General features: G+C 36.4%; 1 protein-coding gene across 8 annotated transcripts in view; it reads left to right on the top strand.

Moving 5' to 3' along the window:
• Positions 1 to 14219, top strand: part of NFIB (nuclear factor I B) — a 259017-nt gene that overhangs the window by 195580 nt on the left and 49218 nt on the right. For all 8 annotated transcript variants that reach the window (XM_062514005.1, XM_062514006.1, XM_062514010.1 and 5 more), the window contains 3 exons: positions 8754 to 8822; positions 10834 to 10954; positions 12811 to 12929. In XM_062514005.1, the coding sequence (XP_062369989.1) occupies positions 8754 to 8822; positions 10834 to 10954; positions 12811 to 12929 (309 nt within the window). The remainder of the gene's footprint in view (positions 1 to 8753; positions 8823 to 10833; positions 10955 to 12810; positions 12930 to 14219) is intronic.

Consider the following 14219-nt stretch of genomic DNA (forward strand, 5'->3'; position numbering starts at 1 on the left):
TAAACTTCACACACTTCTTATTATTAGAATCAGTCAGTCACTTCTGTCAGAACCCTGGAGGATATCCACTCTGTGGTTTGTTTTCAATCCCAGGCCAGGAGTATGTGGACTGGTAGTGCCAAGAGGGTTACTCTTCCATCATGTTTTGTTCTAGTGCCTGTATGTCAAGGAGCCAGGATGCTGGCAAGGGATGTGTGCTGCTAGCTTTTGGATGCCATCACCTTCACAAAGATACTGCCAAGGAAGAGGATGCTGGAAACTGAGTGGTAGTTGGCAAAGCTGTTAAGTGTTAAGGGTGGATTTTTTTCTAGGGTTGGCGAGACTTTTGCATTCTTTAGGGTGTCTGGTAATTTGCTGTCCTAACAACAAGTTGGAGAGAGGGTAGTGTCACTTGCCAAACAAAAGAACATTTAAGAGCATTTGTTGGAATTCTTTACAATATGTTCCTAAAAATATACTGAATATTTTAATAGCCAGTATCAAGATGCAGTATCAAGACCTGTGGTGTAGCTTGTGGTGAAAGTGGCATGTAGCTTTTGTAGCTAAATCCAGGGGCATCCTCCTCTGAGTTTTATTTTTCAATAACTTTGAATCATGTATTTTATAAAATACATTTTAAAATATATATTGCTATTAACATATTTTTATAAAGGTTGAGTCTTGTTTTTCAGAGAGCTGGATTGTAAATTTTACTTCTCTTCAGGTACTACTAAAAAAGTTCCTGACACATGAGCAGAATTGAACTGAGAGAGGAGAAAAATCTGAACATTAATTTTGTCTTCATCAGCCTACAGGTTCCTGGTATCTGAAAGTTTGTGCTGTGCTAGCTAACTATTAAAAGTTTACATAATTTAAAAGAGACAATGGGCATGACAAAGGCCCCAATGAAGATGTCTGAAAAGATAGAGGCACACCTGATTTGAAGTCTGAAAATACTCACATTTTTGCACACAAAAGACAATCACCAGCAAGCCACTAAAACCCAGACACAACAGAAGTACTTTAGGCCTGTCTTGTTTCTTATTTGTGCTCAGAATATTCTGAACTATGGCTGAAGCAGTCTATTAAAGGTAACCTAGTATGGCAGTTTCAGTGTAATGCTGCATTATTATTTGCTCCCTGCAGCTTCCGTAGGTCCTTTATACAGCTGAAGAAAATCTTAAAAAACAGCCCTCACAAGTGCATCTGGAAACATGTGCAGTGGTGTGGCAGGATATGTACTGAAGACAGATTAATCTTTCAGTAAATTAATAGCAGTTAAGACTATATGGTCTTCAGAAATACTGTTCTTACTAGCCAGTTCTTCTAGGTGAGGATTTTCTAGATTTTGCTTTGCTTTATTGTTATTTCCCTTTCTGCCTGCTGGCCACAGCTACTTGATATTAAAAAGATTTCTTGCTATTTGCCATTGGTTTGAGGGTGCTGCTTGGCAGGTTTGATTTATATGCCAGATTTAACACAACTGTGTCCAGTTGTTGCTGTGTTGCTCAAATCTTAGAAGACAGCCTTTTAAAGCTACTAAAATAGGGGTAAGAAATAGCAATATTGATAGAGTTAAACTCTCTCTGGATAGGACAGTAAGGAGACTCAACTTGCTATAAAGCTTGCAACCAGTCTTTTTTTGTATGGATGCTTTATAGATTTTGAAGCCATTTTTGTCCAGCATTTTTGTGGAATAAGCTTTATAGAAAGTGCAAAGGAAACCTAACTATCCTGACCCAGAGAGGTATGAACCTTTTTGTGAGGGAAGATGAATGTGTTCAGATTTTTCTTTTGATCCAAGGAGATAAGTCCAGAGGTTACTAGAGCTGTGTTTCCTAGCAAGTGGCCAACACTAGATTATTTTAACTTGCTTGGATTTTTGTCTTGATAGAATTTATTCAATTTTAGCTGGTTTAAAAATATTTTCATATAAATTTTTGTGACTCTGTAAGATCAGTCAGGTTGCAGAGAGAGCTCAGGTTTGAGCTTGTGTGCTGATGAACATGAAATTATTTATATGGGGTAAGACTTTTAGGTGAAGAGATAGAAACTCTCTCTCTGCCTCTTTGCCTTTGGTTCTCCCATTGGTTCCCTTCTTTCCTCCACAATAATCCATAATTTGTTGTCAGGGAATTTGCCTAAGGATAAAATCCTTATTCTGAATGATGCCTAGGTAACTGAAACCCCAGCCCCACCCTCACTGTCCTGGAAATTTTTTTCCTCTTCTATTTTCCCCAGAAATTTTATTTTAGGAACCACTTCCAAGAAAGACCTGAGTGAAATTATCAACTCTGAAGTTTGTTTTGCTTTGTTTTTTAATTAAAGAATGTGTTACTAAAAATCTTGCAACGAGCTTCACCTATCTCTCAATATGCAAATCTGTCTTGCAGCTGTAGGGCCCAAAGGCTTTCCTTGCACTTTCATATGGCCTAGCAGCCAAAGGGAGAATATTTTTTTTTTTTGTGTTCAAGCCCTTAGAAGTGTGTAATAAATTCGGCTATATATTTCTGTTTTGGATGGATATATTTCACTTTTAAGTTTTAGAATGTGTAGCTTCAGAAATAACCTCTGAAGACGAATGTGGTCTCAACCTTTGCACCCTTTTGGAAATGCAATAAAAAAATGTCTGAGTTTTGAATGTCTCAGACCACAGATGTTTTCATTATTTCACTCCATTCCAAGCTACCCTCTTGTGGGTGGAGAATGAGCCCCATAATTAATCAGAATAGAAGAGATATTCCCTGGCCTCATCATTGTAAGCAGCTTTTCTTGTAGAAGCAATGATGCCTCAGTAGCAGTATTTAGTGAATTAAAACAGACTTGTATTTAAATAAACACATATTCACCTCTTTTTCAGCATGGGACTGGTTATCCCAAAATGTTTGGTGTTTCTCATATGGTTGCAGCTGTACCATCTCATATAGTGGTCTTCAAATAAAACAGGGTTAGGTTTGGTGAGATCTTGATCTTCTGTGAAGTTCCCTCTTTCCCAATTGCTCTATGAATTAGTAATGCCAGTGATTGAGAGATGATACTTTTCTTTATCAAATTCCCAGCACTGAGCTGGAGGTGGTGGGGTGGGGCATTCTGGGGTCAGTGCCCATCTGTACCATCTTGGCACTTGTAGACCTGCACAGGTTGTACAGCCCTGTTTTCCAAAAGAAAGAGATTTTGCCTTTCAGGATAGTTTGGAGTTTGTTGTAGGTGATTACAGCTGTCTACTGTTTAGGATTACTTTTGCATTCTTGCTTGCATTGGCTGTCCTTTATGAACCTGCTGCATGAATAAATGATGCTGTGATCAGCTCTTATGCTGATTCAGATGCTGTTGTGTTCATTGGTGGATGTGATGGTTTTTACTTCAAAGCAGGCACAGAGAAAGAATTTACTAAAAACTCTTATATTACCAGTTAGAATCCCAGAAACCTGCTTTGGCATCAGAATATTCCCTTTTGGTACCTGCTTGTCCTATAGCTGATGGAAAGCAGTTCCCCCAACTTTTTCTTAAATATTGGTTGTATTTTCAGCTCCCTCTGGAACAGAGAGCAATACTTACCCTTTCTGTTTCTTACAAGGTTTCAGGCAACTCACTTCTTGAGCTCTAGTAATGGATTTCAGAGTCCATTAAACCTGGTTCTTACTTCTTCAAATTACTGCAACACAGATGACTATTGTTCTGGCTATAATGTTTAGGATGTCAGAAATCTCATTTGTTTCTGAAAATGGCTTATTTGGCTTTTTATTTCCTCATCCTGCTAAAAGTTCAAAGGAATCAGGGGATTTTTTTGCAAGTTTGTTTCCTGTCCCAGTTATAATATTATTGCAACTTTCAGGAAAGAAGAACCCAGACTAAGTCATGGGTATGGTACATGACTGGAGAATGTTGTGTGCTAACAAAAAGAGCCTCATTCTCTAAGGCAGACCTTAGTTCAACTGCTTCAGTAATATCATCACTGAAGTCCTCTTTGTCACTACTTGGCAAATATTATCCACATATATCTGTCTTTAAGATATTCTGTTTTTGTAGTTCCTGGTACTGTTTTTCAGGTACTGGTTTCAAAATGTGTGCAGTAAGCAAACAAACTGCATGTCTGCTAACTGTATTTTGACTTACTAACAGTATGAGAACTAATTTTTCACTACCATTCTTGACTGTAAATAGTTTCTGTACAAAGTTGTAGCTAGCAGCATCCAGAACATTACTCAGCATAACTTAAAGTTTATGTACAGCTGTTTGCTATAAGCCAAGCTAAACTTTTCAGCCTTTGTTCTTATGGTAGCTTCTGATGTTGTATGTATTTGTCTTATTGCTAATAAGTCTATCTCCTATTGTATAATTCCTCTTTTTAAAGATCCAGAAATAGAAGTACATTAATACAAATTGTTCCCAGCACTGGTTGGGTCCTTACTCTTCTTTTGTAAGTTGATTAAAACCAAGGCAGTATCAATGAGAAAACTATGTGTATAATCATACCAGGAAACAGATTTATGGTTAGGCTCTAGCCAACACAAAACAGAACATAAACAGGCATTCTATTCATAAAAGTACAATTAAATCAGAAGACATAAAAAGAGCAGTTAAAAATTTGCAAAGCTAAACATCACTAGTTAGCTATTCAGTATTGCTTGGGCAAACTGAAATTATTTTTCAGTCAGTTGAAACTACTTTATTTCCTCCCGCCCCTTTAACTTTTTGCCCGGTTAGTAACTCGACTCTTCAAGGAATAGTACAAGGCAGAGTTCAGAAAGAGAGTGGGAGAGGTGCAAGGACTAGGGCAGTGACTTCTGCAGCAGTTGGAGGCATTGCTGAAGGTTTCTCCCGTTACTAACTGTATATGAGAACTTGATCAGAACTATGGCTTGGCTTAACCTGTTCTTTCATCTTTGATGCCACTGGCCTGGCCAGTGTGGAATTGTATGGAAACGCTATTTTTCATGAGTGATTTTTCTTTAAAAAAGGTAAGAAGAGATATATTTTATAGTCACCATGTACAAAAACTAGGAGAAAATTTGAAAAATCCACTCTCATATATGGGTTTTGGAAGTTACTGACTCTTAATACTACATCTCACTACATCAGTTCTGTCAGGCATTCTACTTTTGTAGAAATCAGATTATAAAGAGTAATTGCAATTAGTAATATGCATTTCAGAGAATGTCATCTCTCAGACAGAATGAATTTTATCATATAACTATACTTGATGGTTTTTTTTTGTTTGAATGATAAAGACAGGAAAGTGTTATTGTGACCATCAAAAGATAAATTGTCTGTGAGGAATACTGTAGACTTATCAAGTGCATTAATGTCTGTGCTGAACAGATCAGAAACACATATCAGGAGTGCTAATTTAAGGCTCTTTAATATAGTAGTGTAAACAGTGCATTAGGGAATGGACAATCAAATAAAACCAATACAGCCTATACTGTATGAACTATATTAATATACACCACATATTTTTGTCTTGCATGAAATGTAATAGTGTGAATATGAATGTTAAATCTTACTCAGTGGTGGGATCAGCTTTACACCATTATTTTTCTCACACCATAAACAAAAAATGTCCTATATTTCTTACATTCTGCATGCAGTCATGCTGTTTAACAACCATCTTATATAAAATGCATGTTTCCACAATGAATTACAGCAATTTCATGACAAAGAATATTTTACTCTTGCACAGCTGGGTACCAAGTAACAGTTGTGTAACATACCCACCATAGATTATCTTCATAACTAGGTGAAACTTTTGAACTTCACTGATGTTGGACCTTAACATGCACCCAGAGACAGCATTAGAGTCCACCTTCTCTGTTAGAACATAAAGCTCAGAATGAAGTTGCTCAGTGTTATGACACAGATTGTTTATTGTTGAATTAATTATTTGATAATAATTTGTCATATTACATAGAGAAAAAAGTCAAATTGTTTTTCATATTGATTGCAATCAACAATAGCTGCAGTTTCCCTTTCTTTCCTTATACAAGCCAAAGGACTTGCATATATCTGTGGGTGTCATTATTTTTGGCCCATTCCAAGGCAGGATAGAACCATGGTGAAAGACATGTCCCATCAGTCAACAATGCATCCTTTTGTGAGGGGATGAAAGATGGTGGTACCACTTTTTGTCAGAATACTTTCCCTGTTCCCATTTCATTAATACAAGGAGAGAGAGAAGCACTGTATTGCTCTTTATGTTAAGTGTGTATTCTCAATATTCCCAGTGAGAAAAACTAAGAATCCATGAGAGTAGACTGAAGGTTAAACTTATGTGTCTGGGTGTGTATGAATGCACACATGTCCACGTCTGTGTTCTTACATACAAAATCAAACATAGGCTTTTTTTTCTTTCAATATGAGCCTTGGGTCTTGTTCTCACTATAATGATAGCTTGATTAATTTACCCTTGGCTAAAGCTCCTCTCAAGTTAGTCTGGCTTGAATGAGAGACGTTGTGCTTCAAAGTAGTTGTGCTTGGATAAACAGAAGAGAAGTTCAGTCATGTCTCATTACCAGCTTTGGAGCTGGCTGCATGGTTGTACACTGGCTTTATGCCACACCTCACTTATGAGCCAACTAAAATCAAGGAAACATTTTTTCTTTAGAAATCTCCCTTCCATGTAGTACTTTCGATTGTTCCTGCTGGAGGAAATAGGTGGAGAAGGGAAAGGTTGCCATTGCTTGAGGAATTACTAGTGTTCATCCAGCTTGCCTGATAGACTAAAAAACAATAACTGAGGAGGAAAGGAAAAGTAAAAATTTACTGTTTGCATTTTTTTTATTATGTGGGTATACCAAGTTCTGTCAAAGAAGTAAATATTTGAGAAGCTATGTCATGTTTTCATCCACACAAAAAACACGGAGAAACAGTGAAAGAGAATGCAGAAAAAGAAAAAGAAAAATCTCTTATTTCTAAGACACCACAGAGAGGCTGGCAATATCCAAGTGAAGGATGGTAAGAGAAGAAAAAGTAATGGATATGGAGAAAATCTGTTAAAAATGAGAGAGAGACAATCATGAAAGGAGGTGAATTAAAAAGGAAGGGAGACCAGAAGAGCTACTAGTGGGAATAAAGACATGCAGGAATAGTGTATGAAGTGACATTGACTGAGAGATGAGAAGATGACTGCACTGTTCAGGATGATCCTCCAGGCCTTCAGTGCTCTGTACACCCATTGTGCTTGGTCATGGGCTGGGAAAGACTGACACTCTCCTATAGGTCTGACAGTGTAACAGAGATGGTGGAAAATGTGCTTGGTCAGATGGGTTCCTATTCTTCCAGCTTCTGCTCTCTAGTGCACTGTTTATCCTTGCACTGATCCAGAGGTGCTGGATGAGGCAGCTCTGTGGGACTAATAATAATCAGAAGAAGGCACTTTTTTTGCCTCTGCCTCTTTTTGACCCTGGAAATTAAGTAGAGGTTTTCCAGATATACCAAGGACATACCTCTGAAATAAAGTGTACTGGTTTTACAGTTACTTTTCTCATTATGTCTTTCTGATTATGTCTGGCCATGTCTTTGCTAAATCACTTGAAGATAAAAGCAGCAATTTCTAAAAGAAATTAAAAAAGAATAGCACCAAACCACTGTTCTCTAAACCAGTAGATATTCCAGTAGGTGTACTTTTTCTTTGTTTGTTTTGTTAGTTAAGACAGCTAGAATACTTTCACTTCTTCAAACCCTGGGAACATAAAATTGACAGTTTGTTTCCAAAAGAAAAAAATCCGTGTTTATTCAGAAAAGAGACTAGAGAAACCACAGTAAGAAATTCTTAGTACACTCCTCACATGAAAACAAATTAAAAAATAACACTGTTGAAGCATCAATGTGCACCAAGTATGGATCTAAATACTTTTGTTTGTAAATGGTTGTTATCAATACCTATAAAAAGCAATGATGCCATGTAGTCTCAAACTCACTAATACAGCTTTTGCAGTGATTGTTGATGTGTGGCTTCCACAGAAATGTGGATTTCTTAGCTTTCTTTCCATAAGGTTGCCAGTTACACTACTGAGATAAATCTTGATTATCAGCTGCTGTTTCACAGCTGTAATCCAAGTTATGGCCAAATTTCACAGCAGAGAAAGCATAAAAAAATGCATTTATCTTAGAATAAGTAAATACTGACCAAAACAATAATATGTGTTTTCTTAAATATAGGTTTCTAGATATATAATTCAGCATATATATTATATATACAACTCAGCATATATTCATCACATCCCACTGAATATCTAGCTGCTTTGTTCAGTTCCAGTTTCTCCTCTAAATAATAAGAAACCCCTCATCTGCCTCAGAGACGATAATTCGGTAATGGAGGCTGTACTGTAAAGTCACAATCAGCAAGGTGAGAGTTAAGTAAAAATCTCTTCAGCAGAAACATAAGCAAAGACAAGAATGTTCTATGAGGAAATTGCTTATCCAGCTGATACTGGCTAGTCGTAGTTCAATACTGACTTAACATTTCAAGATACTAGTAAAAGAAACTAGTTTTCAGACACTCTTTTGATGGATAGTTGGGGACTAAGTATATTGCTTGTTAGTTTTCATGTACTTTTAAAAAATTGCTCTATTACAGACCCTTAAGACTTTTTTGCACTTTTGCTTGAATTTCAGCTCACACTAGATACTGTGGTCAGCTTTGAGTGTACTTTGATCTGTTTATTATTGTTCTAGGACTCTGTTAATACCATTATTAGCCAGTGTATAAATCTATCTATAGTTATTTATTAATCTTCTAATTATGCTGACTAGGATTCTGTGGTCTTTTTCAGTGTACCTTGAGGACAGTTTTGTGAAATCCGGAGTATTCAACGTGTCAGAACTTGTGAGGGTGTCAAGAAGTAAGTTAATATTTGTGTTTAATCATTTCCGAAGTGGGCTATAACAAAGTGAAGGTTTCTTCCCTTGAACTTTTTTCTCTACAAGGCATAAGATGTATAAGAAATGTCTATAACCATGCACAATTTTGATATATTTGACCAGAGTGTGACATTATATCTGATCACAGTATTACAATCCATCTTGCACATGTTAGTAATAAAACAGGTAGTCCTTCTTCTGTCTCTTTGATATTTAAAGATGGAATCAATTTGTTATATCTCCCTTTGCACACCTAGTGGGCTGATATTTCAATAAAATTACCATATATAACAAAAGCTTCTATTGTTAGACTTACAGGTTTTAAAAGATGCCTTATACATCCTTGGATATTGCTAAAAGAACTGATTATTAATTTTTTTAAAATATATATTTGTAACTCTTAAAATAAAATCACAATATGGTTATAAAGGATGATCAACAATGTATTAAATATTTGTGTTTCTTTTAGTCTTAGCATTGTCTGTAACTGAATTTCCACTTACATTGTCTTGTTTTGGCATCAGAGATATTAGACACATGAACATAAAAACCCTCATAAAAAATAAATATTAAAGTACAGGTGAAGTTTTGACTGCAGAAAGAGAAACCAAAAAGAATATGGGATCTCTTTTGTTGACATCTAACAATGGCTATAATAATATAGGACAAAAACCTGTCCACGTTTTCATTTTGCATTACTTCCTGAACCTTTCTTTTCTCCCTTAACTATCAACACTATCATAGTATTTCTCTCAAGACATCGTTAGGAAGTAAAGAAAAGTAGTTGAAAGTTACAGTGAGAAGTGTCCACAGTGATGATACCAGCATTGTACAAACTGAATGGTCCAGAAAAATCACTTTTCTGGTGAGGTGAGGACAAAATCAAAGAGGCCTCCAAAGTTTCCAAAATGTCTATCCAGATTTTGCACAGGTGTTAACTCATGCAGGGTCAGGATGCTTGAGGAATATAATTAACTTACATTAATGTAATTAACTTCAGATGGATAGGTTATTTCATTTTTCTGTGGTCAGAAATTAATTTCAACAACTAAAATTATGTTAAATCCTTCAGCAAAACAGTAAACATTGCAGTCCTGCAGTGCTAAGGCATATCTGTTTTTGTGCTTTCTGAAGATAGGGTTTTGCTGTTTTAGAAGGCTAAGGATGTGTGAATTATAACTTTATTTTTGCTGTCAGGTGGTTAAGAACATTTTAAAGTATAAGGCTATTCAGGTTTAAAAAGAAACAATATTGTAATTATGCTATGAAACTGCAAGTTATGCAGCTGTTATACATGATATACTTCTAATAATAAGCATTAAAGCATGTGGTTTCTGTGGGACTTCTTACCATGCATTTGTTTAACCTCAAGCCATAACAGAGTTGTACTTAAACTGTCAGGAAAAATACAAACCTTCAAATACATTATACAACATGCAATTACTCTTATATGTGCCAAAGGTAGTTAAAATGCACAATGCACAGAAAATGAACAAAGGTAAATACACCACAGTATGTAACACATGATTTATTCTTGAATTGCCAGAGTCTGTATGGTACACAGACCTTATAAGGAGGTGAAGGTAACACTGACTATATATATTTGTGTGTAGGTATAAGTATGTAAAGCAGAACTTGTGGCACTGGGTGAAAGAAAAAGAAGGCAGAAAACCAGGTTGACAACATAGAAGGCTATTATTAATACAAAAGATTTAGCATTAGTGGAAAGGAATTAGTGTGTCTCTGAGTTTCTTATTTTATTTTTTTTACCTGTTGTAGAACAAATGTTTTCTATCTGCATAACTGCTAAGTAACTTCTAGGGAAGATAATTAATTCTTTAGATACGTAATCATTGATGCAACTTGTCTGTACTGTGTTTCCTCAAGAAGCAGAAAATTAGATACATGTTGATATTTTTCCAAGTGTTAAAAAAGAAAAGATAGATAAGAAGATAGATTATCTCTGATTTCTTATGATGATGTGTTTTTCAGCACCCATAACCCAGGGAAGTGGAGTGAACTTCCCAATTGGAGAGCTCCAGAGCCAGCCATATTACCATGATATGAATTCGGGTGTAAATCTACAGAGGTCCTTGTCCTCTCCACCAAGCAGGTAAAAACTTGAAATAAGTGCTAATGTGAACCATGTTTAATAGTGTAGGACAAGCAATTCACACACATTGTCAACAACCAACTACTTTGTTAATTTCCACTGATTTTGTGAGGCTAGCTGCTTGGGTATGTTACCATAATGAATCTAATTTCGACCCAATTTGAAGCAGTGTCACTATTGCCTATCATTTTGTATGATATTGAAGATGGTGGTAACTTTTTTCAGGGTTTGAAGTGCCCACTAAATCATCTGCCATGAGGACAGCTACACCTCCCAAAACTTTTGCTGAGCTGCCGAAAGGTCTAGCACTTGGGAATGTGCTGGCTGGGCTCGGAGTGGCTGTGGGCAGAAATTCTGTCTTTCAGGGCTCCCTGTTGGACCTCCATCTTGCAAGATACATTTTTCCTCTCGAAAAGGTATTAGGACAGATATATAAAGACAAAGTGTGTTCATCCATAAGAGCCCAGATCATGCAAAAGTGTTTCCTGTCTCACTCTTTCAGGGTGCATTTCCCAACGGAGTGGAAAGAAGGAGGAGCATGTGAGACAGTTACAGGTTTATTTTTCTCAGGGGTCTCCCTTCGCCTACTACAGGCAATTTAATCTGAGGGACTGACTTCCTCCTTGTTCAACATGCTCCCTTCTCCCATTTCTGAGGAAAAAGTCCCATTTCCTCCCTTCAGAGCAGCTGGTGGGCCCATGGATCCAGAGAACCTCATGCACCCTCCTCCTGACTCTCAGATAATGTACTGTCTGTCAGACCCTAGGGCCCCTTGCTTTTCTGAAACTTTCTGCTGTATCATGAAATCACAAGCACGATAGGAACTGTCACTGTCCCGCATTTCTTCACACCAGTGAGTCAAGAAGTTTCTGCACAGTGGGACAAGATTTAACAGGACTATCAGGGGTCTGAGGTATTCTTCCACCAACACTTGGCTCTTCTGAGTTATTTTAGTCATGTTCCCATGTTTCATTCCATTGTATTTTCTTCTTGGCAGTATACCAAATGCATTTTAGAAATGGTTTGGATTAATTAGAATAGATGGATTAATTATCACAGTGAAGCAGTAGCAATTATAGTAGTAATGGTAGTAATAGTAGTAGCAGCAGTAGCAGTAGTAGTAGTAGCAGTAATAATAATTAATAATATTAATAACAATAATAATATCAATAATAATAATAGTAATAATAACAATAATGCCACCACACCATTAAAAACTTTATTCTGGTTTTATTTGGCAGTCAATATAACAGCTTCAGTATACATTGCTATGAAGAAACTTCACTTTCCTCCATTGTATTGAAGTTCTGCCTCATTTTTTATGGTGTTACTTGAAATATCGGCCTTTTGCTGCTTTTAACTAGACAAAAATGAAAAGTGTTTGTTTCAGACTCTTTGAAAAGTTTGGGAGTTTGACCTGATGAAATACAGTAAAGTACTTTATTCCACATTAATGCATTCACAACAGCTCTTATTCTACCTTGGCCTTAAACACTTTCCAGTGATTTGCTACACTTCAGGGTTTCTGCATAAAGTTTAGTACCTTCATGACACAATCTTTGTTTGGTAGGCTACAGGAACTTGTTTCTTGGTTGGTCAGTGATATGCTGTGGACTTTTATATTACCCAATTATTCAATCTTTGAAATATAAAGACTTGAGAATAATGCAAGCTCATACCTACATCATGCCTGTGCAATGATAATGTAGGTTGTAATATCCATGTTTTTGGGGTTTTTTTGGGCTTTGTTAGCCTGAATTACTCTCCATTAAAATATTTGTAGAGATCCAGACAGTTTATATACGACTGCTAGATGAATATTATGTTCACTGACAAATCTCACAATTCTTCAACAGCAAAAGACCCAAAACTATCTCCATAGATGAAAATATGGAGCCAAGCCCAACAGGAGACTTTTATCCTTCTCCAAATTCACCAGCGGCAGGAAGTAGGACATGGCATGAAAGAGATCAAGGTGAGTAAAATGGGATTATTTTACCTTGAATTATGCTGAAATATACAATAAATCACTGCCATTCCATTGCTACAATAAAATTACGGCTTTTTAGAAAAATCTTTTTTTCTGAGCAGTGTATGTATTTGCTGGTTTTGTAATGCATTTAAAACCAACAGCCAACAAGATAGTGTATAAACAACCACAATAAATAACAAAAAAATTAAATTATAACAATAATAACAACAACAAATTTTCTACCTGATGACAGCCTTCTGGTTTGAAAAGATACATGACAAATTAAGTGCTTGAAACATCTATGCTCTGATCATCCCAGTAGAATTTGGAGTCTGGTGCTTTCAAACAAAAATCAAGACATCTCCCTACTGTGGTTTAATCAACATAAGATTACACTGTTTCTGTACTACCATAACATGGACATTTAGTCTGTACTCTGTGACTCAGAACAGATCCAGTAGGCTTTTTCTGAAGAGCCCACATGAAGCTCTGTGGGACTCTACCTGTAGGTTGAGGGGATTGGTGCATTGGTGGAATGTTCTGGGTTATCCAAAGCAACAAACATGCCTTGGTGTAGAAGGAAGTTGTGGCTGTCAAGAGAGTGAAACTAATTGTTGTAACTCCCTCATGTTATCTTAATGCTTGACAAACCTAGGTGCCTCTGTAGTCTTTTCCCTCCCTTTTGTTATGTGAGAACATGTTTAAACTCATATATTTATATTTATTTAACCAACAGTGTTGGTTAATGGATCTTGTGGCTGAGCTACTGCAATTGTCTGGAAAGACTGAGACATGTAAGCATAGTATGTAAAAGAGAAATAGAGAAAAATTGCTTCATTTGTGAATCTTTCAATATTTGCCCTCTGTTTTCACGTCCACTCCTGATCATTGCTCTCAGTTCTTCAGCAATTTAGTGACCTTTTGGTCTCACCCTAATTTTTATATTATTTTAAAGCTTATTTATAAAAAAACAAACACCAACCCCCTCCCCCCCCCCCCCGAAAAAAAAAAAAAATAAATCCACAACTCCTTTCTTTTTCCCTGCTAAGTTTTCTCTTTCATCTCCTTGTGCAAGGAAGCATGTGACTGGCATTTCTGTTAGCTGCCTTTTAACATTACATTTCTGTTACAGTCAGCCTCCTTTTAATCTGCTTTCACCTACCTTCTTATTTGTATTCTTACCATTAGGCTGTTCTTCTCACCCAGCGTTAACTAGTTTACTATTTTTTTTCTTTGTAATTTCTTTTGTAATTTTTTTTCTTCATAATTTCTCATGGAAGCTCTGATCTTTAT

The sequence above is a fragment of the Cinclus cinclus genome, chromosome Z (assembly GCF_963662255.1).
Source record: "Cinclus cinclus chromosome Z, bCinCin1.1, whole genome shotgun sequence".
NCBI lineage: Eukaryota > Metazoa > Chordata > Aves > Passeriformes > Cinclidae > Cinclus > Cinclus cinclus.